This window comes from Ursus americanus, chromosome 18, assembly GCF_024610735.1.
Source record: "Ursus americanus isolate L20-20 chromosome 18, mUrsAme1.1.p, whole genome shotgun sequence".
In the NCBI taxonomy this organism is placed as follows: domain Eukaryota; kingdom Metazoa; phylum Chordata; class Mammalia; order Carnivora; family Ursidae; genus Ursus; species Ursus americanus.
In genome coordinates this window covers 35,633,339-35,655,778 of record NC_142144.1, presented here as the reverse complement: position 1 = coordinate 35,655,778, position 22,440 = coordinate 35,633,339, and the positions used below count along the sequence as shown (strand labels likewise).

The window sequence follows — 22,440 nt, the reverse complement described above, 5'->3', positions numbered from 1 at the left end:
AACCAGCCTGACCTACCCAAGAGAGAACTGTTCCCAGGGGCTAAGGCAGAGATTCCACCCTCCCAGGGAGAGGCTGTCCCAGAGGTGCCCCCCAACTCCGGGATCCAGGCCTGGCACTGGAGTAGAGAGTTGGAACTTAGGCTGAAAAAACTACAGCAGAGCCCTGCTTCCAGATCCCCTGACCCAAGTCAATCATTTGGCAGCTCCCCTACCCTGAGCTCCGCAACTCCAGCCTCCTGGAGACTCTCTTCCTGCCCCCCACAGCAGAATCATCCCTCTAATTTGTGCCCCCACTCTTCAAGCTGTCATCCCCCAAAAGTTCACAGCACAGTAGCTCAGCCTGTACAGATCTCCCACTGTTATCACTCCCACTCTTCTTCCCAGCCTTGGCCACGAGGGTCTGGGAGGGCTGAACAAGGGTCTCAGAGAGAGCAAAGAATGAAGGTGAAGATGGTAGCCCAGGTCTCATCCCAGGGGCTGTGTGCTCACATGGAGACTGGTGAGAACTGCTCAGACTTGAGCGAGCCCTCAAACCCTGAGGTTCTGGCCTCAGGCAAGAGACAGAACAAGGCTTCAGCCCTATCTTCAGCCAAAAAGAGAGAGAGCCCCAGGAAACCCAAAGCAGGAGACCACAGAAGAGGGGATCCAAGATTGGTGTCATCCACAGTTATAGGGAAGAGCCACCCAGCCAAGGTCAGAAGACCGGTGGAAGCCCCTTATTTAAGCAGACTTTCCCGAAGACCTCAGCATGAAGACCAGAGCTCTCGACACACTGCTCTCCCTCAGCAGCTTCACTCTAAGGCTGCAGGGCCCCAAATTCAGCAAGGGGCAGGGCTGGGAGCTGGCGACATCATGACCCCTGAACGCTCTAAGCACTGCCCTTGGGACCACATGGAAAAGCATTTCTCCTCCCCCACACCTCAGGTTCCCCTTACCAGGGGTCTCCAAAGAATGTTAGCCAAGTTTCTGGGTACCCATGGCCCCTGCCAACCAAAACCAGTAAGAGGAAAGGCTGGTAGTACTGGTACCCAATACCCCAAGACTTAAAGCCAAACCAGTTGTGGGGTGGGGAGACAGAGAAATCCTAATAAACTAGGTGAACTAGACAAATCCCTCTCATGTCATCTTTGGAGTCTGGGGTATTGGAAATGTCAGTTCCCTACTAATTCCTGCTATAGCTGTATTCCCTCAGGATCAGAGAAGTAGAGAGCTCAGGACTTTGCAGGTGTAACTTTTTAAACCCTTCACAGATGATCAGCATGGAGTCCACACATCCCTATTCTACAGGGGGAGGCTGTAAGGACAGAACAGAGTCCAATGCTACCCTGGAGAAAAACTTCACAGCAAGTGAACAGAAGAAAAATACATCCATTCACATGAACACAGTATGAGTCTAGGCAGCTGTTTTTGGTCCTCGGTATAGTCCCTTTCTTCACCCACTTGATCCACAAGTTCTCTACACTTCTGACCATTTCTTCTCAGCCCTGTGCTCTTTCTGAGTCAGTTCATCCATCTGCAAGACCACAAAAACAAGTGCCTTTTCATGTTTAGTGGCCATGTGGATTTCTTCTATAATTGCCTGTTCATATCCTTTACCCATTATTCTACTGTTGCCCTAACAAATTTACCACAAAACAACATAGATTTGTCAGAAGTCTGACATGAATCGTGGAGCTGAAATCAAGGTTGGCAGGGCTGCATTTGTTTCTGTAGGCACTGAGAATTCATTCCTTGTCTTTCCCAGCTTCTAGAGGCTTCCCACATTCCTTGGCTACTGACTGTCTTCCTCCATCTTCAAAGCTAGCAAAGGCAAGGCAAGTTCTTACCACATCACTCTGCTCTCTTCTGCCTCCCTCTTCACCTTTTAAGGACACCTGTAATTACATTGGATCCATCTGGATAATCTGAGATACTCTTCCTATCTTTAAGTCTAACTATCTTAAGATCAGCAATCTTAATTTCAACTGCAAAGTCTAATTCCTTTGCCATGTAAAATAATATATTCACAGGTTCCAGGAATTAGGATGTGGACCTCTTGGAAGGGCCTACCTACCACAGATATTATCCTATTATGTAGCCTGCAAATATTTTCTCCCTATCTATAGCTTAATTTCTAATTTTGTTTAAGGTGACTTTTACTGTACCAAACTTGAAAAGTTTTATGTAATTAAATTGACCAACATTTTTCTTTTGGCTTAAAAAATACTTTCTTCTGGCACTTTTACAGTTTCATATATTTGTTTAGATTGTTACGTTTTGAGTATGGTATGATGTGAGAACTACACCTCCACCTTAAAATAAGTCCACTTTTACCAATACCACTAAAAAAAATATCTTGAACTCATCCCATTAAGTGCCATATTTCAAAATATGGGTCATTTTAAAAGCATCACTATCTAGGCTTCAGATCCACATATCCAATAGCCTACTAGGTATCTCATATTCAACTTGTCCAAACCTCATTTTCCCTTTAACTTTCTCCAATTGCCCATTCCTGTTGAAGGGTATCACATCCATCCCAATACTGAAGTCAGAGCCTGTCATCCCTGACTCCTCCATTCCTCTCACTTCCTAATCTAATGTGGTCCTGTCAGTTTTACTTATGAAATGTATTGCAAATCCATCTTTACCTCTCCATCTCCACCATCACTGTCTTAGTTCAGTCATTTCTCACCAGACTGGTTGCCCTATTCTAATCCATCCTCCACATGACTACAATTCTCTGGAGGTTAACTAACCCAATCTCTTCAACAAGTGTCATAAAAGTTTGAATAAAGGAACATAACAGATGTAACCTGTGGTCCTAGACTGGATAATGGTTTGATCAAAACCTGTGAATAACAAAACCCACTGATAAAGGTCCTTAAAAGAAATTAAATTCCTTTCGTACACACACAAGAAATAAAAATAAAAAATTGTGAATGACATATTCTGATCGCTTGGGAAGCTGAATATGGTATGAGCATTAGATTTAATAGAAATTTACTAAAAGGAAAACAGAGATTGACATAAAAAAGATATAAAGCAGTATCATCTCATTTTGATTTAAAAATACCTCATGTAGACCATAAGGGTATAATGGACAAAGGCCACTTGGCCAAGTGGGACCAACTTCTTCCTGTAGCAGAATAGTATGCATGCCTCATCTGTTGTAAATGAATGTCCTATGCCATCCCTAACTTCAAAATTTTTTTTACAAGGATTGCTCTAATTAACAGCAGAGACTGTTAACAGTGAAGACTAAGTATTATAACAAAGTATATTTGTTTCAGGATATATATCTGAGATTCTATTTGTTACATAAATTTGCTTGTTCTGTCAAAGTATAATTACCAAACCCTTTCTTGAAATATGATTCAATGATTCCATGACATGTAAGCATGTGATTCCATGAACATTTTAAAGAAAGTATTAAAAGACTCTTATAAATCATTCTCATACAAAAAACAATACCACATATATAAACACACATGTACATACATGCACAGAAAGATACGAACTAAAATTATGATGATTATGATCTCTGGGAATATTAATTCAAAAAATGTGCTTACATAGGTATTTTTAAAGATTTATTTATTGTAGAGAGAGAGAGAACACAGGGAGAGGGAGAGTCTTAAGCAGACTCTGCACTGAGCGCAGAGCCTGATGCAGGGCTCCATCTCATGACCCTGAGATCACAACCTGAGCTGAAACCCGAGTCAGACGCTCAACCAACTACACCACCCCAGTACCCCATAAAATTTGCTTATATTTTTCTAAAATTCTACAATATACATTAATGCTTCTACAAAAATAAAAGGTTTTTAAAACGTGAATTGTCAGGGCACCGGGCTGGCTCAGTTGGTAGTGGGTGTAACTCTTGACCTCTGGGTGGAGAGTTTGAGGCCCACATTAGGCATGATTACTTTAAAAAAATAAAGTGAATTGTCTATACACAATGCACATATGGCTGACAATATTATGTACACTTGGAAATTGCTCGGTGAATTTTTTTTTTTTTGGTCACAGTTAAAAAAGGGGGGGAGTGAATTGTCTAGCACTGAAATCTATCACTTCCTGCCTAAATTGCCCAGAAAACCCACAGCTTTAAAATAAACTTCGCTTGGGGAGGCACCTGGGTGACTCAGTCGATGGAAGCGTCTGACTCTTAATTTTGGCTCAGGTCATGATCTCAAGGTCATGGGATCGATGCTCTGCAATCAGCAGGGAGTCTGCTTGAGTTATTCTCCCTCTCTCTCTGCCCCTCCCCCATTGCACATGTGCACACGTACACATACTCTAAAACAAATAAATCTTTAAAAAAAAAAAAGTAGCAGGAAAAATAAAATTTAAAAAAATAAATTTCACTTGGGGCACCTGGCTGGCTCAGTAAGTAGAGCATGCGACTCTTGACCTCGGTGTTTTAAGTTCAAGCCCCGTGTTGGGTGTAGAGAGTACTTAAAAGTAAAATTAAAAAAAAAAACAAACTTCACTCCTAGAATTTAAAGTTCTTCATGACATGGTTGACCTCTCCAAATACACTCCCTTGCTAGTCAACCTGATGCTTCTTAAGCATGCTCTGTATTTTCTGACTTTTGTGCCTTCTGCTTAAACTGCTCTCCCCTACTTCTACAGGTCAAGTCTCCCACCTTCCTTTAATGCCCAGCTCAGACTACCTCCAGAGCCTTCTGATTCTCCTGTCTTGGTATGGTTTCCCATTCATTGCAGCAACGTAATGTGTACCTTTTTGACAGTACTGATAGTATGGCTATCAAGCCCCTCAAAAAGAAGTTGAGGTTCCAGGAGATTGAATCCACATTCCCAATCCAGTGCTCTTTTCATTAGATAATATTCCCTCTACTCCATATATACAGTTGAGAAAAACAGAAGGTACATGCTTCTACCTCTACCTCCTCTGTCACTCTTCTGTTCCAAAACTTTATTTTAGCCCATATCTGTTTAGAGGGTCTTAGCCCAAAATTCACCACCTTCTGGCCAGGAGTGGAACTGAAGGTATTTTCCCTCTTCCCAACTACCTCCCCCCGCCCCACTCCCCCCCAAATAATCTCAAAGACAGTGCAATTCTTTTTTTGTTAATTTTAGGTAGGTTCCATGCTCACTATGGGACTTGAACTCACAATCCTGAGGCCAAGAGTTGCATGCTCCACCAAGTAAGCCAGTCAGGTGCCTCAAACACAATTCTAAAATTCTACTTGACACAAGAACATTTCATGAGTCGATGCATATCTTTTTAAGCCCTCAGTGGAAAAGAGTAACAAACCATTTAACATTTGCCTCAGTTCAGTTGAATTATTGACTGGCAGACCTGTGTTCTCACGGGCATTGTGTGACTAGACTCTCAGGGCAACTTGTAGGATCAGTATCTTGGATCCAAATATATCTTGGGGTGCCTGGGTAGTTCAGTCGGTTAAGTCTGACTCTTGATCTCAGCTCAGGTCTTGATCTCAGGGTCATGAGTTCAAGCCCTATGTTGGGCTCCATGCTGGGTGTGGAGCCACTTAAAAAAAAAAAAACACAAATACATCTTAAGATGTTAGGTTTATAGTTCCATCTTTGCTTTTGCATCTGCGGTATACTGCTGATCCCCTATAATCTGTTTCATGCCATATTCTTGGTTAGAAATCCATCTCCAAATTGTAGCGCCTATCCTATGGAAGAAGTGATTAGCTACAGTAAAATTAAAAAATCCAATTTCTTTCTGGGAACACTGGAAGGGAAAAAATGGGATGGCCTATATGACTTGCCTCTTGGTTTAGGTATGCAGGTGTCTGCAGGTGTTGACAGTTTCTCACACTGTTTTCTACAGTTTACAAAGCACTATCAACTACTTCATCTATCAGATGCCCCAAAAGAACTAAGTGCCTTGTTCAAAGCTACACTGCTATAAGCTCAAGTGCCAGAACTAGAACCGGGCCTCTCACTGTTAAGTCTGTTTCTTGGTTTTTTCCTGAAGATCTATAGAGCTCAACTGTCTTCTACAGACACACTTTGTGTGACATATAAAAGCAAAACAATCATTCCAACACAAATTTCTCATGTATCAAACAGTATGTCTACATATTTTGGAGGAAAATACCACTTGTCTTCTAACCTGTTCCTATAGCTTGATGCAGAGGCACCAACCAAATGTCTTTCCCCCAAAAGATCTTGTCTTTGGCCCACAGTGAAGTTAGGTTGCCAGCCCACAGGGATGAGCCATATGGATGACAGAATGGCAATGTTCAAAGTGGAAACAAGACTGAAGGCTAGCCATCAGGACACCTAAATGGTGGGAAAACCAGAAGAGGATGAAAGACAGAATGTGGTAGAGAAAGTATCATGGAAGATGAGGGAGAGTCAACTCCAATCTCCAATGTGCAAAAATCTCTATTTCACAGCACATGAATTCAAAATGCCCCAGTTTCATCAGTCAATATAATTATCTCGTGTCCCTGTAGATTATCTATCTTTTTAATCCATACCAGCGACTGGTACAAGTACTAGGAAGACCAATAAAAATTTGACTGGGGATTATTTTCTCTGCACCTTACTCCTCCCTGGCTAAGGCATCACAGTACTGATCCCCAAAGCACTAAGCGATTATGTTGGCACCTGCTGAACAAAAAGGATATTCTATACCTGAACATGGACAAAACTATGCAAGCAATCATCTGAAAATAGGTGAGCAGGGGAGGATGTTAAGTTTAGAAAAAAACACATCCAATACTAGAATTTTATATTAGAAAAAAACTATTTTTTTATAATACAAATTACATAAAGGGGGACATAATTATAAGTGATCCTCAACCAGAGCATGAATGTTTAGGACTTTTAGATGCATGTAAAGAACATCGACCTCAGACAGAGATTCTCTTTTTACAACCCTTAAGATTTTTGGAGGGCACCCCAATTCAGTCCTTGGTCAGGAAAAGAGAGCTCTGCAGCCTTAACCTTACCATCCACATCAAACACAACTAGAGCTCCATCAGGCAGGCTGCACCCCCTCCCCTGCAGTCCTATTCAGTGATAATACAGACATGGGGCAAAGTGGCAGTTCATACCGCTGTCAATCAGAAGGGGAAGAGGGTGCAATCTTACTTTAATTTTTCACATTTGAAGAGTGCCTTGACAGTAAGGGGTAGAACAAGGCCCTTCCCAGGAAAAGAAGCAGGCACAGGGGCCAGGACTCAGGCTCCATTTTGACCCAACGTTTATTGTCCTTTTACAACATGTCATTTTTGGTTTAGAAACTGCTTGTGATTAGTTTTCCAACATTAACTCAAAAGCATGTAAAATAAAATCAACCTACTTTCTATATAAACACCCAGCAACTGTGGCCCTTCATCCTCCTGCCCAGGTTGGGTAGAGGGAAGAAGGGAGGGCTTGGGTAGCACTGAGTGAAGTGCAGATGCTTTACTGTGGGGAGTGGTGGTGGTGCCTTGGTTCACGCCCACACACGTCTCCTGCACTGCCCCCAAATGCAACAGAAATGGCGTAGGCCCAAGGCCCAATTCCCTGTTGGTAATTCACTCTCTGCCTCCCAAATGAAAATCGCTTTTATTTTATCTCTTTTGTTTTGTATTTTTTTGCAACAGAAACCCCCTGTCCAGAGTCTGACTGTAGCTGAACTGTTCAGACTGAGGAATGGAGCAGGCCATGGGCACACCCCTGGTCCCTCCTGGGCGAGCGCCCCCACCCTCAGGGAACAAGGTCCAGCCAGGCCAGCTCGCTGCATGCTGGCCACCACCACTTAGCCATACAAGTCATCATCATTGTCTTCCGTGTACACACTGCCACCTGTGCCGCCTCCACTGCCCTGACTGGGGCCAGCTCCACCCTGATTTCCTGAAGGGAATCTGTATGCACAAAAGCAGAGACAAAAAAGAGAGTTAGGATAGGGCCTGTGTAGAATTTTCCAACTAACCCGTGAGACTCCTTAGGACTCCCCACAACCTTGGTTGTACAGTTACCCAAAACAACTTAAGTACTGCCCACTGTAACGTGATTACCTGAAGCTGCCAAAGCCCCGACTCTGCTGAAGGGTCTGAGCAAACATCTCATACTTCCGGATGTCATTGTCACTGACAGAACGGCGGGCAAAGCGCATGGCTTCCTCAAAGTGATCTCGGCGGATCTCAGGCACTGGATCATCTTCTTCTACCTCCTATAGGATTAGTAAACACAGACCACCAGGGCTAAAGTCCAGCCTGGATTCCTTCCCTGGCCCTCCTGCCCCCCGCCTTTTACTGTCTCCTCTCTCTAAGCCAACCTGAATAAGTTACAAGGCCAATCTTCCTAAAACTGAGTCACTGCCCTATTTAAAAACCAGTCAGTGCATTCTGGAAAAAGCCAAACTGTACAGACAAAATCACATTAGTGGTTGCCAAGGGCTTAGAGTGGAAAGAAGCTGACTAAAGCGGCATTAGGGAACTTTCTGGGATGACACAAATTTATCTAAACTGTGGTTAATAGCTACAGAACTTAAATACATTTGTCAAGTTGCATGGAGACAGTATACATCAAAAGGGTGAATTCTACATGTGAATTATATCTCAAAAAAGCTAAATTTTAAAAATAGTTTCTAAAAAAAAAATACAAACCAAAAATCCAAACCACCTAAATTTTAAAAAGATTAGGTAAATAACTTTCAGTGCCTACCACATTCAGATTACACCTTACCTAGTGGCCTCACTTCCAGTAACATATGCCCTCTTAAATCTACTCAGGTTTTCCCCCAATTCCCACAATCCTATTTCTTGAGCCAGTTATTTGGGCTGCTTATTTCCTTAGCCTTTATAGTCTCCCTTCATAACCCAACTCAAACTCTCTTTCTTCCACTAAGAAGCCACTCCGATTGCTGTGACTTAAGAAACTGCTCCATAGGATTAAGTATATCAATAGTTACAAAGCTTTCACAGGGGAGAGAAGGAATATCTCAGAACTCCTACAAAAAATAAAGCCTTTCATTCATTTATTTATTCATTCATGAAGTCTCTAACATGGTGCCAAGATACACTAGGAAACATGCAAGATGATACAGACTTCTGTCTTTATGAAGCTTACATACACAGCCCAAATTCTGCATTTATTTATTTTTTTTTTGAAGATTTTATTTATTTATTTGACAGAGAGAGAAAGACAGCGAGAGAGGGAACACAAGCAGGCTTCCCACTGAGCAGGGAGCCCGCTGCGGGGCTCGATCCCAGGATCATGACCTGAGCCGAAGGCAGACGCTTAATGACTGAGCCACCCAGGCGTCCCCAAATTCTGCATTTAATTTCAGGAGGTCCATGTCCCACCAAAGGACAGGCCCATAGATCCTAGGTTCTAAACCCTATTTGTTTATGTTACAATTATACTTTGATTTCCCTAACAGAGCCTCCTTCAGGCTGAGCATATAGACTACCCATCTCTTCTCAGCCTTTAAAATTCCAGACTGAAGAGATTAATACTCCGTATTCTTTTTGATGCCCAACTAACAGGGCATCTATGAGGTACTTCGAAACCCTTATACTACAGCATGGTAGAGATTGCCCCTGGCTCCCGACAACTGACACATATGGGGGAAAAGATGCAGACTCACCATGGCAGATGGGTTGGTCTGCCTCTCCCGTTCCCGCCTAATTTCACTCTCGATGGATTCACGGATGGCCAGCTTGCAAGCGCGTTGGCAAATCTCTGTCAGGTCAGCTCCAGAGAAGCCGTTAGTCATCTTAGCCAGGAACTCCAAATCCACATCCTAAAAGAAGCAATAGAGCTACCTTAGCATTTAGCCTTTCCTTCCCTGTAATACACTGATCTCTGAGCCACCCACACACTCCTAATTTCAGTTTGTGCCATCTTTCGCCACTGTTCTACTCCTGATTCTGGATTATATTAACACCTTCAAATCGTCCATCTTTCCTTTACCACCCTAACCCCAGATATCCCCAGTGGAATCTTTTCCGGGAACCAAATGCCACATTAAGCTGAGCACTCATAGAAGTCCATATCACCAATGCCCTTGCACCTGCCTTGGCAACTGGGGACTTGCGCAGGTTGGCCTTGAGGATGGCAACACGGGACTTCTCATCAGGAAGTGGGATATAGATGAGCTGATCAAGGCGGCCAGGTCGCAGGATAGCAGGATCAATGATGTCAGGCCGATTGGTAGCGCCGATAATAAACACATTCTTTTTTGTAGACATGCCATCCATTTCTGTCAGGATCTGGTTGATGACTCTGTCTGCAGCCCCGCCACCATCTCCAATGTTACCACCACGGGCCTTGGCAATTGAATCCAGCTCATCAAAGAACAGTACACAGGGGGCAGCTTGGCGGGCCTATGGGAGGGACACATGGACTCAAGCATTAACACAACTGGGTCTCTCAGACCTGAGAAGGAAAGGAAATTAAAGTGACCTTCACTGCTCCAGCTGAGCTGCCAGAACAAGATGGTTTCAATTCTCCCAAGAAAACAGCTACCTTGCTGCCAAACAAGTGAATAGGTAGCTCAGCTGCTTGTAGCTCACCTTGTCAAAGATTTCCCTGACATTGGCTTCAGACTCTCCAAACCACATGGTGAGCAGCTCAGGACCCTTGATAGAGATGAAGTTGGCCTGGCACTCATTAGCGATGGCTTTGGCCAGCAAGGTTTTCCCACAGCCAGGAGGTCCATAGAAGAGTACTCCTTTGGAGGGTGTCATGCCAAACTTGAGGAATTTGTCTGGGTGCTCCACAGGGTACTAGGAAGAAAAGAAAAGAGGATTCGACATACCTCCATAGTTTGAAACAAACCTAACCAAACAGCAGCATCCCTCCCAAACATCCCATGGTGTAAAATCAGGTTCTCTAGGGGCAGGGTCCTTCATGCCTCCAAACTGAGAACAGCAGGTTCATGAATTATGCTCTCACAATTCTTGTACTCAACTGTCAACACCCCAAGCCACCTACAACATACTGAAGCAGTGACTTACTCTGGACCAAGTTACCCTACCTGGACGAGCTCCTGAAGCTCACGTTTGACATCCTCCAGGCCCCCGATGTCCTCCCAGGTCACCTGTGGTACCTCCACCACAGTTTCCCGCAGTGCTGATGGATTGCTTTGGCTCAGGGCCCACTAAAAAGAAAAACTGGGGATGAGATTTGCCAAGGGAAAGGTCAAAATGCATGTGTGTGTACCTGAGATGAGGGTGCAGTCCTTACCCGGAAGTCATCCATAGTAACTGCGAGAGAGTTCATGACTTCAGCATCGATAGTCTCATCCTCTAAGTCAATGAGGTCCATCTTCTTGCGGATAGCTTGAAGAGCAGCCTCCGAGCACAGGGCTGCTAAGTCGGCGCCCACGTGCCCATGAGTCTCATTGGCGACCTGCAGAGAAAAGATCTACTTTCTACTCTGTCTCTAAGACCTAGCTGCCTTAGGAGGCTCAGAAACTACAGAATCCTGGCCTCTTCCCATGACTCCTATCTCTGGGTCCTCCCATTTCCCAGTACAGATACTAGCAGTTCTTTCATTGGCTGGGTTTTAAGTAGTTAAGCCTAGACATGGGGCCTGGAAATAAAGCTGACCCCAAAGTTCTGGTTTACTCTAATGTGGTGTCAACAGAGAAACATGCCAACTCCAGTTCCCTGGATTCAAACTCAGATCACTTCCTTTCCCCTGCCCAAGAATCAAAATCAGTCTCTACATCTTAAGCTTGTGTCCCTAGCCAGTTCACTTTAACTGCCTGGAAACAGATATCCTAACTCAGGGCCAGCCTTCAACATCACTCCACCTGTTCCAGGTCCACATCGTCTGCCAGCTTCATGTTCTTGGTATGGATCTGAAGAATTTCCAAGCGTCCTGTAGCATCAGGGATTCCAATATCTACCTCCCTGTCAAAGCGACCTGCAGGACAGTGTGTGAACACAGAAAGGGCTCATTTCTGGTCCAGAGGGAAGAAGGGACAGGTCTCAGGTGACCAACCGCCTCTGTCTGTCCAGGACTGTCCTGGTGTTAGCACTGAAAGTTCCATGCCCCGGGAAACCCCTCAGTCTCAGGCAAACCAGGATGGCTGGTCACCCTAGACAGGACATAGGATAAGGGAAAGGACCCCTGGGCCCTATCACTGCAAGGAGCTTCAAGAAAACCTCAAATTAGGTTACTTAAATGAAGGACAGGCATGGGATCAAAGAAGCTCAGTTAAGCTATAGTCTCCCTATGAGCAAGAACAGGGCTGAAAGAAATTTGGGGTCCTTACCAAATCGCCGAAGGGCTGGGTCAATGCTATTGGGTCTGTTTGTTGCTGCCATGACAATCACATGTGCTCTCTGCTTTAGGCCATCCATGAGGGTCAACAACTGTGATACAATACGCCGTTCCACCTCCCCGTGGGTCTGTCAGGACAGGATGTCTGGTCAGAAGTGAAGTGAGGACCTTTCAACCCCCACTATCCCCTCGGGTAAGCTCCTACTTTCTCTCTTTTGGGAGCGATGGCATCAAGCTCATCAATGAAGATGATAGCAGGAGCATTCTTCTCAGCCTCCTCAAAGGCTTTACGAAGATTACTCTCAGACTCACCAGCCAACTTGCTCATGATCTCAGGACCTGCAAGGATACAGAACAGAAACAATAACAATACAATATCCTTCCTCAATCACAAAAGAAACCAGAACTCTTATCTGCTCAGCCCAGAGACAGGTGCTGTGTGAAAATGTGATAACCTCTGCCTACTTTCTCACAGACTCTATCAGACACTATCCCAGGACAGCCACCAAACTAGGCTGGAGAGAAGCCAAGGAACTCACAACACCTATCTCACAGTCAAGCTCTAAATGGCAAGATGACAGCACATGCTCTGGGACCTCTGGTCAGAGCAGGAGAAGCAACGCACCAATTGTACCTCTATCATTTTCAAGGAGCCAGCTGCTCTCAACCAGTCTTCCCCTAAACCCTCTCAAATAAATTAGCAGACAAAATTTGAGCTCTCATTCTAACTTGCTCCCCCTAAATGTCTTCAGCCTTTCTACAATCTTTCTCAAGGGGGGACAGATCAGGGGGCACCAGAGTACAATACCTTCCCCGTGTTGCTTATCTGTTCGTAATGTACCCCAGCAGAAGATGATGAAATATACACAAGGGCATGTGTGCAAATAAACATGTCCATAAGTTCTCCAGCTCATGACACTGGATCGTGCTCAGCTCAGAGTAAGGTCCAGCCAAACATGAGGTGAACCAAGTCTCCTACCATTGATCAAGAAGAAGAAAGCTCCAGTCTCATTTGCCACAGCTCGGGCAATTAGGGTCTTCCCAGTCCCAGGAGGTCCATAGAGCAGGATTCCCCGAGGAGGCTGAGGACCAATACAGAGGATATGATTAGGTTCAGAGTCCTACCTTCTCCCAACCCCACCCACTCTAAGATGGTCTGACTGTGGCTCTATCTAGAGAGGGTGAGAATCAGAGCTTGACCCTGACATCAGTTAAGAATAAGCTCTCAGCGTTAACTGCTAGGAAAACAGTTTACTTCAGACCATACTCACTCCTCTTATTAGCAGAGAAAATAACGATCAGAAAACTGACATTTATGATTATACACTGCATAGAAGACTAAGAGCACAGAAACCACCCTAAGAAACTCTAATGTGGCTAAGTCTGAAGATCCTGGGACTACAAAAAAGCAAGAGGCCACTAGGCCAAGGGCTTGACTTTGGACAGAAAGGCCAGGACTAGCTTAGCCATCTAAGAAAGAGTATTGCCAGAGGCTCACTCATTCCAGTAATCACAACCCTCTAGGATTTATTATCCTATCGGAATGCTTTTCCTTACCACCAACCACAACTTTTCCTCTTTGAAGCTGTCTTTTCTGTGGCCTCGTCCACAGGCTGCACATGGGAAATGCCCACAAAGAAGATAAAATTATTTGCATGGTACATACTAGTGAAAGGGGTAATTTCATCTTCAGTGTGCCCCATGATATGTAAACAGTTAGGAAGTTACATTGTAGATCTGCAGTTCTCAAATGTTTTGGATTCAGGACCCTTCACATTGCAAATTTCCTGAAACTTCTACTTCTATCAGGCTGTACTATTATAGACAAGTTGGCGAACTACGATGAGATTTGTTTTTATAGGGTCCATGAGATAAAAATGGTTTTTACATTTTTAAAGGACTATTAAAAAAAAAAAAAGATATGCAGTAAAGAATGAACCTGAGTCTTCATTAATCACCAGCCGAGATTATGTCCCACAGGGCCCAGGATGCTCACCTTAACACCAATTGCCTTAAAGAGGGCAGGATGTCTGAGGGGTAGCTCTACCATCTCCTTTATCTGAGCCAGCTGTTTCCTGCAGCCACCAATGTCATCATAGCCTACTTCATTCAAGGATTCTTCCTCATCCTGAATATGGGGAGACAAAGAAAAAATGAAGGCAGGAATATTAATATCAGCAAAAATTGAGTTTCTCCGAACCCTTCTACAATCTGGTGTAGAGAAATCTGTTCTATGATTTCCTCTAAGGGGATCCTGACTCAAAGAACAACTCTAAAAATCCCAAAGCAAAGATTTCTATCACAGCCTTTCCCTTTCACACTGTCCTTAGTATTATTACTGGGAAGGGCTCCCCTAAGACCTAACGTTGGAAACTCTGGGAAACGGGAAGAAGTCTGGAGGCCATCATCGTCATTTCTACAAAAATTATTCCAACCACTTAAGATCTTTTGCCTTCAATCTAGATTTTATTTTATTTTTTTTTTTAAGATTTTATTTATCAGAGAGAGAGAGCGCATGCCTGCATGCACGCACAAGCAGGGGGAGTGGCAGGCAGAGGGAGAAGCAGGCTCCCTGCTGAGCGAGGAGCCCGATGCGGAACTTGATCCCAGAACCCTGAGATCATGACCAGAGCTGAATGCATCCCAACAATCTAGATTTTAAAAATCACTGATATCACATACTTCTAAGAAACACATAGGTCTGAAAATGAATAGTTGAGAGATTTTTCCACCTCTGGAAAGGAGCTTAGTTCCAAAGAACACCCAGCTTTATTTTATTTTTATTTTTTAGAGAGGTGGGGAGGGGCAGAGAGAGAAGGAGAGAGGAAATCTTAAGCAGGCTCCATGCCTAGCACAGAGCCCGAAGTGATGCTCGACCTCACAACCCTGAGATCATGACCTGAGTCAGAATCAAGAGTCAGACGCGTAATCAATTAAGCCACCCAGGGGCCCCATAGAGCACCCACCCAATTTTAGGAGTTATCACATGACTGTCCCACTTTGTAATCTTGAAATTGGGTACTGGTATGAAGGAGAGAACTCACCTCTCGTTTGATAGGCTCCCCTTCACAGTGGATCACTGTGTCTGGAGCAACAATGCAGTAAGGGCTGGGATCTGTCTCTACTACTTTGAACTCTACAGCACGCATTCCACCCCGGACAAGGAAAATGTCTCCTGTGAGAGCAATTAGCACAAGTGCAGTCAGAGAGGTCAAATACCAGAGCAAGTGAGAATTCCTCATCAGTACCTGGAGTCTAAAATGCCAAATTCACTAGATATTGCTCTTTTTCCCTTCCCACCTCCACTTTATTAAGCATCAGGCAAGAGGAGAAAGCTAAGCTGTGAAGAGTCCCTCTGCCATTCAAGAGGGCTTCTGGTACATCAGGTTTTGGCCTCTGGCCTGAAGCCCATAAGGTTTTGCCCATTTTGGATTGTGACACAGTCAAAAGTGCCCAAGTTCTCCTTCTGGGACAAAAGAGAAGATAGCTTACTCTACTGAAGCAGGTAGTGGGAGTAGGGAAACAGAGGGAATGGGAGGCAGGAAGAGGGAGAGAGAGTACACGTGAGCACGTGTGCAGAATATATGTGTAAGCACACATACATGAGAATGAGATAAAGACATTCCAAGGTTTACTCCCAAGTAGCTCTACAAACAACCAACCTTAACCTCAGTCCCTAGAATTATCTCTCACCTTTCCGGATGGGTCGATAAGCTTCCAGGAAGTATGGCTTAAGGTATACCTCGAAGAGATTGCCAGTGATGCCTTCCACCGTGTCATCGATGGGTAGCACATGAATACGTTTGCCGTACTTCACATCAGGGCACGGCTGGATGCTGAGGATGACAAGCAGACTCCACATTACCAACCACACTGCAGCCCCAAGCACTGGGCGTCCGAAAGGGCCTGGCACAGACAGCTGATGGCGAGTGAAAGAGAAAAGGTAGGGATGGCTTTAGGTGAAGAGAGGCAGGAGGGTAGTGTGGGAGTGAGGACAAAGGAGCAGCCAAGCAGAACTAAGACAAGTCATACTCAGGTGGGGTAGTAGCAGGACCCATTAGAAGAAGCTATTGAGGCTGCTCACTCTTTATCAGTGAGCCAAAAGGAAGACCCACTCATGTAAAGCCCCAAAATAAAGAAACAGGAGGAAGGGTCTTCAGTGAGAGATTCCAAAGATGACCCATTCTGTATCAGTAACACAGTATTACAAAGGGAGGCCTTAGTCAGACAAGTGTCAGAATCAAAGAAATAGAACTGAAAAAAAATCATCTCAGCCAGGTGATCAGAGCACCCTGACAAAGTGACTAAGCACCTCCAGGAAGAAGCCTACATGAAACCTAGAATCCACGAAACATAATCAGAAGTCTGAGATGTTCCTGGCCAGGTGACAAGTGGCTGAATAGCAGTGGCTAGTGATGACTCCCAGATGGGGAAGCCTCTTGCCTAAAGTTAAGTCCAAAATCACTCAGAGTGAAGCTATTCAGGGGTCTGACTCAAACTATGCCTCTCCTACATTAACTCAAATCCTTAAAAAAACCTATTTGGAGTCCACCTTCTATGCCCACACTTCCACCTCATTCTGGCCCCAAAACAAGCCATTATTTCAATGTAACAGTGAGATCATTTCGTAGACAAACACCCTCAAATGGCATCCTAAACCAGTGTCTAGCACGCGATAAATTATACCTCTGGCTAAATAAATAAATAAATAAATAAAGGCATCACTAAAGTTATAGAAATCCAACTTGTTCCAAGGGTCATGCAGAAGTAAATTCTGAAGTCCCAGGGAGGCAGAATCAAAACCTAAAGACAGTCCTACTGTATTAAGTCTTCCCATTCCTAGGAGGCTTCTGCTATGTGTAGCTGCCAAGAACTTCACTGGGGTCCTGTCTATAATTCAGGCTGTCTCTGGCCTCCCATCCCTGAGGGGCCAAGAACCCCACACACACCTGATGACATCCCCTAGGTGTACGCGAAGGTTGTTCCGAACAACTCTATTCATTCGAATCTTCTCATCGGAACATGTGTCATCAGAAAGCACAATGCACACAGCTTCCCGCCTCTTCTTTCCTTTCAGCAACACTGTGTCACCTCGGAACAACTGTAGCTCATCCATCTTGGGCTGAGAAAAGAAGGTTAAGGCCTTTAGGTCACTGGGCCAGGGGGTAAGCAGCAGCCCTGGAGGCTAGAATACCCAGTAAACCCCACTCTACCTGTGGTTACTGAAAAAAAAAAAAAAAATGAGGAAAGAAACCTGGGAAAAGCCCTCAGGCTAACAGCATTAAGGAAAGATTGGACCTTAGACCCAATTTACCTGAGACAAAGACACCACACTGTTGTCCTCATTGATGGCTTCATCGACAATTAACCGATTAGGACGGTTCTTCTGTTTAAGAATGGCTGTTGATAAGTCATCACCTTTCGAACTAGAAAGAGAAAATGAAGTTAGTCCCAGTACATACTCCAGTCCCAGGGGCCCCACCAGTCTTTAAAAAACTCACACTTAGGAAAGAAATAGTGGATAAATGAAGCTGTCCCTACACAAGAGAGGTGAGATAAAGGATATTCAGTCAAGGTCATATAGAGTAACATTCAACACATACAGTTCCCATTCCAGCAGCTCTTGGTATTCTGAGCACTGGCATCCTAGCTGTACAGGCCCCAAGTGATCTTGCCCCAGAGTCAGGAAACTATCACCTGAGAAGACTAAACAGAAGTAGAGGCTGAGTAACAATTAGAGAAATGACAACAGTCTTATTATGAGACAGCAATTAGGAGAAGGGGCTCTGCAGTCAGACCTGCTGGGTCTGAATCCCAACCCTGCCACTGCTTAATTGTGATCTTGGACAAGTTACTTAACCTCTCTGGATGTTGATGTCCTCATCCGTAAAGAGGCGAATACAATAATACCTACCTATCTTGGAGGATTATTGTCTTAACTGAGATAATGAATGAAAAATGCTCAACACAATGTCTGGCACATGGTATTAATGGTCACAATGATTAGCACTGCAGAACAAAGCATAAGCTCTTTCTTTGCTTAACGTTCTTGGAGAATGAAGTGAGCAAGACAACTTGCTGTAGGGCTCAGCGAGGCCCCCCAAGTCCCACCAAGCAAGCCTGGGGACAATGAAGCAAAATCATTGGCACTACCATCCTTACTGGCTAAACTAGCTGAATGCCAGAGCATTCTATACACCACAGAAATGCCAAGCATAAAGACCATGATATATGGGGAAAACAAAACAACTACACTAACAGATCTGAAACCATCAAAAAGATGCTCAAGCTCAAAAACAGCTTTACAAATCTCTGCAAAGACATGTAATTCCACCACAGTGTTGGTTCAAAAAGTCAAAACCAAGAAATGCTGAGACATGGAGCAAATCCAAATCGCTCACCCAAACCAAGGCTGCCTGAGTCTACGCTCCATTTAAAACCCCTAAATAGTTTCAATCGTATCCTAGAAAATCATTCACCTTACACCAACTTCTTACCTAGCTCATCTTCAACCTTCAGTAACTAGACTCAGTGGGCTCTCCCTCTGAAAAGCTACCTTCTCTTACTAAGGCTCAGAAAAGCCTAACATTAACCAAAACAGGGAGACCGGACAATGGAGGAAATGAAGAAATAAAAAGGAATCTTTTCCATTAATTATTCCTTCACTTAACAAATTGGCAAGTATACATTACAGGCCAGGCACCATCCTATGATCTGGAAATACATCAGTCAACAAAACAAGACAAAACAATATTCTTGTTGGATATATCTTCACAACTTACAAGAAAAAAAGATTCCTATACTCCAGAATACCAGCTAGGGAGTTGTGGGGTTTCTCCATCTTTTGGTCCTGATATACTCAACAGAAATACAAATCCCATTCATCTAACAAAATTGTAAGCTTTCTGCTGATCCTCTCACGTAGGCTGCATCTTTAATCATCACCTTAAAGCTAATTTCCCAGAGTGGAGTTTCCTCAGCCTAAACTTGTCTCCTCAACCTAAAAGTGTAGCATTCTGGGCACAATGCTGCATAGCAGGCAGACTCTTACAGAGCTTATCAACACCCTGGAGAACAAGCATGGTCAATATAGCAACTGAAGGCCATTTAAACCCATCAACTCTCCCTCTCTCCCACACATCATAATACCCTCCAAGGATGCCCACCTTCCTGTTTAATCTATGGGACTGGGGCTAGAGAAAAATAAAATGCCAGATGCCTCTAGTCATCATAGTTTGTATTTTAATCCCAAAGCTGCATTCTACGAAAACTTCCTAGCTGCCTACCATTCCTGACCCTGGCAATGGAGATGAGTAGTATGCCCTTCTCTTAAGGTAAACACCTTCACTTCCGTATCTATCTACTAAGATCAAAGGAAGTAACCTCTAAAAGAGAGCTTCAGCCTGATCGTGGGCCAACAGCAGTCCTGGAGGCTCTTTGGGGACATTCCCCATTGTCTTCTGCATGAGCCAGGCCCTTTCCAGAACTCCAATGGGCCACAGGGGACTTGAAGGGAGTTCAGGTAAGAGTCATCAAGATGACCTAGAGGTTAGAAACCATCTGTGATGCCAGGTTCCAAGAATTTTGAATTTTTATTTTTAGTCTTGAAAACAAATGACTGACTGAATAACTTAAGAGAGTAAGTATTAATAAGTAATGGTCCTTTTAAACAGACACCCAAGTAATACTTTATTTCGGTTTAGAGACTTAAAAAAAAAAAAAGGGAACACCTCAAAAAATTCTCAAGTCAGGAAAGTGATTTGCATAGAAGAGTTTCCACAGGACGGCTTTTTTTTTTTCCCCAGTATCTAATGCTCTTGATTCTAAATATAAAGGGCAGATGGGCAGAGGTGGTCAGCTTTTATCTGATGCTTTCCTGAGGGATGGAGGGCCCAAGATTTCTCAACATAGCAGTTTGGAGAAAGGAGCGTGTGTGTGTGTGTGTGTGTGTGTGTGTGTGTGTGTGTTCAGAGTTAGAGCAACTACAACCTTCTCACCACAAAGGCTGAAATCGAGGAAGGCCCGCAAATTACCAACTGAGATTCGAACTTTAGCAAAAGCCCAAAACAGAGAGAAAGGCTCCTACTCCCCACCCCCATTTCGTAACATTAAGAAAAACTGACTAAAGCTTTCCCATGCGAACAACCAACCTAAAGTACGAAGAAGGCCAGAAACGAAACGCTGGGCCCGCCCTTTCCCTAACAGCCCCTTACTACTCAGGTCGTAAGGATGTCAACCAAGGGTCAGGCCCATCCAGCTCCAAAAAAGCGGTCGTGAGCTTCCCGGAGCTCGCCAAGTCTTCCCCGCTCCGGCCTCCGCCTGTCTCCCGGCTCCCAAGGCCTTCACGTGGCCCAAAGTCCACGCCCACCGGGCCCAGATAGGGCGTCGGGCCCGCGGGGCCTGCTCCCTCCGGGGACCAAAGGCCTTCGGCAGATAGTACACCTCATCGCAGGTGGGCGCCCAAAGCCCTGGGGCTACACGCCGGCAATGTGGGCCCGCAGACCTCACAAGAACGCGACAGCGGTTCCCTGGAAGCCAATCAGGCCGGCCGGGCCTGCATGACACAGCACGATCTGGCCCAGGCCCCGACCCAGGCCCAACGCAAGCCCGGCCTAGGGGGCGCGCGGCTGCGCAGCCAGGCCCAAACCGGACCGCGGCCCCTCATCCCCCTCCTTCTTCCCCCTTCCCTCTCTCCCTCCTTCCCTGTCTCCACCTCTTAGACGCGCCCACGGCCAGGCCCGGCGGGGCCTACCCAGCGCGGCGAGTCCCCAGGTGCGCGCACCCGCAGCGGGCGGGCGGGCGCGCGCACACACTCACTCAGCTCCAGAGGCCATGGCGCGCGCCTCTCCCGGCCGGCGGCTGTGGCGGCCCGCGGGTAACGGCTACGAGGGGTGGCAGGCGACCGACTGGGCCGGGGCTCTGCTTTCCCGGACAGGGGGCGAGCAGCGGCGACAAACCCGCAGGCGGCCTCCTTCTCGCTTCCTCCTAGCGGCACCGAGGTGGTGGGCGGGCGGTATACACTGGCTGCTGATCCGGGAGGGGGCAGCGGCAGCGCCGACTCAAACGACGGCTGCAGACGCTGCGCTGAGACTGAACCGAGAAGAGCCGAATCATCGGAAGGAGAGGTGCTCTCACCTCAGCCAATCAGCGCCTGCCCTGGGGACTCCCGCCCGCCTCTCCGCGCCTCTCCCCAGCAACCCGCGGACTAGAGCCAATCAGGAAATTTGCTTGCGGCCTGGCTCCCGCCTCAAGGATGCAACACGCCTAGTAACGCCACGTCAATTGGCCGCGGCGCTACGCTTCCTCGACGGATCGGGATTCGCGACCAATCAACGAAAAGGATGGGGCCAGATCGACCGGCGAAAGAAGAGCCTTTAATCCCTGGGAGGCGGACTCTCCCACTTGGCTCCAGTTCATTGGCTCCTGATCTTATCCTGCTGAAGAACCTGGCACAATGGATTGAACCCTTGTATTAGTCTAGTCCTGTTGCAGTGATAACCTACACACCCATTTTCTTCCCAAACCCAAGGATCCACCCTAACCCCTCGCCTGGCTCCTTCCAAAACGCTGGCTCCAGCCATCGCTATTCTGAACCCTTTGACTAGCACCCCAGCTCTTAATCCACTCCACCCTATTGTTGTGGCACCCTCTGGTAACCCTAATCCCATAGGCTTTCCAGTTCCTCAGGGCTTGGAGGTACATGCTTCCTCTTACCACTGGGTATTTATATTAATGGCTAGAGGAGGGAGGGCACTCGAGTCCAAAAAGGGATCTAAAGGCAACCACAGAACACAGTAGATTCAACAAAACCCAAAGCAGCAAGAAAATTGCATGCTGAGACTTGAAGTCCTTGGGCCCCAAATTCCAGCTAGCCCTGATTAAATTTAATAAGCTGCTCTGGTATCATTATAATGATAATGACTAAATTATTTCACCCTTCACCCCCTATCCACACAGACATGGTTGACTGAGACAGTCAAATCCCAAATTTCTAGAATTTGGGATTGGGGTAAGGAGTCACTCAGAGACTCAGAGGTCTGCTTGTCCCTCCCCTTTAAGAATCAAATACCTGCCCTTGTCCTGAGAGGCCCGCCCAGACCACCTTCCAGACCCACCCCCACTCATTCTGTGACCTTGCACAGGATCCTGGGCTTTGAGACTCTGGCTTTTAGGCAACAGAAAGAACCAAAGCCACTGCAAGGATTCCTGTGGCCCTTTCTTCTACCCAGA

The 22,440-nt window shown here is 45.6% G+C and overlaps 1 protein-coding gene across 1 annotated transcript; it reads right to left on the bottom strand.

Annotated features, from left to right (window-relative positions):
- Nucleotides 1-7,175: 7,175 nt before the first annotated feature.
- On the bottom strand, nt 7,176-21,331 carry VCP (valosin containing protein). The gene is made up of 17 exons (XM_045780255.2): nt 21,028-21,331; nt 17,525-17,636; nt 17,160-17,332; nt 15,904-16,046; nt 15,255-15,385; nt 14,207-14,338; nt 13,190-13,292; nt 12,416-12,549; nt 12,203-12,338; nt 11,738-11,850; nt 11,167-11,331; nt 10,958-11,080; nt 10,494-10,706; nt 9,996-10,304; nt 9,566-9,721; nt 7,992-8,146; nt 7,176-7,838 (listed from the first exon to the last, which is right to left on the bottom strand). Exons 1-17 carry the CDS (start codon nt 21,042-21,044, stop codon nt 7,733-7,735), a joined length of 2,421 nt encoding a protein of 806 aa, XP_045636211.1. The 5' UTR covers nt 21,045-21,331; the 3' UTR covers nt 7,176-7,732.
- Nucleotides 21,332-22,440: the final 1,109 nt, after the last annotated feature.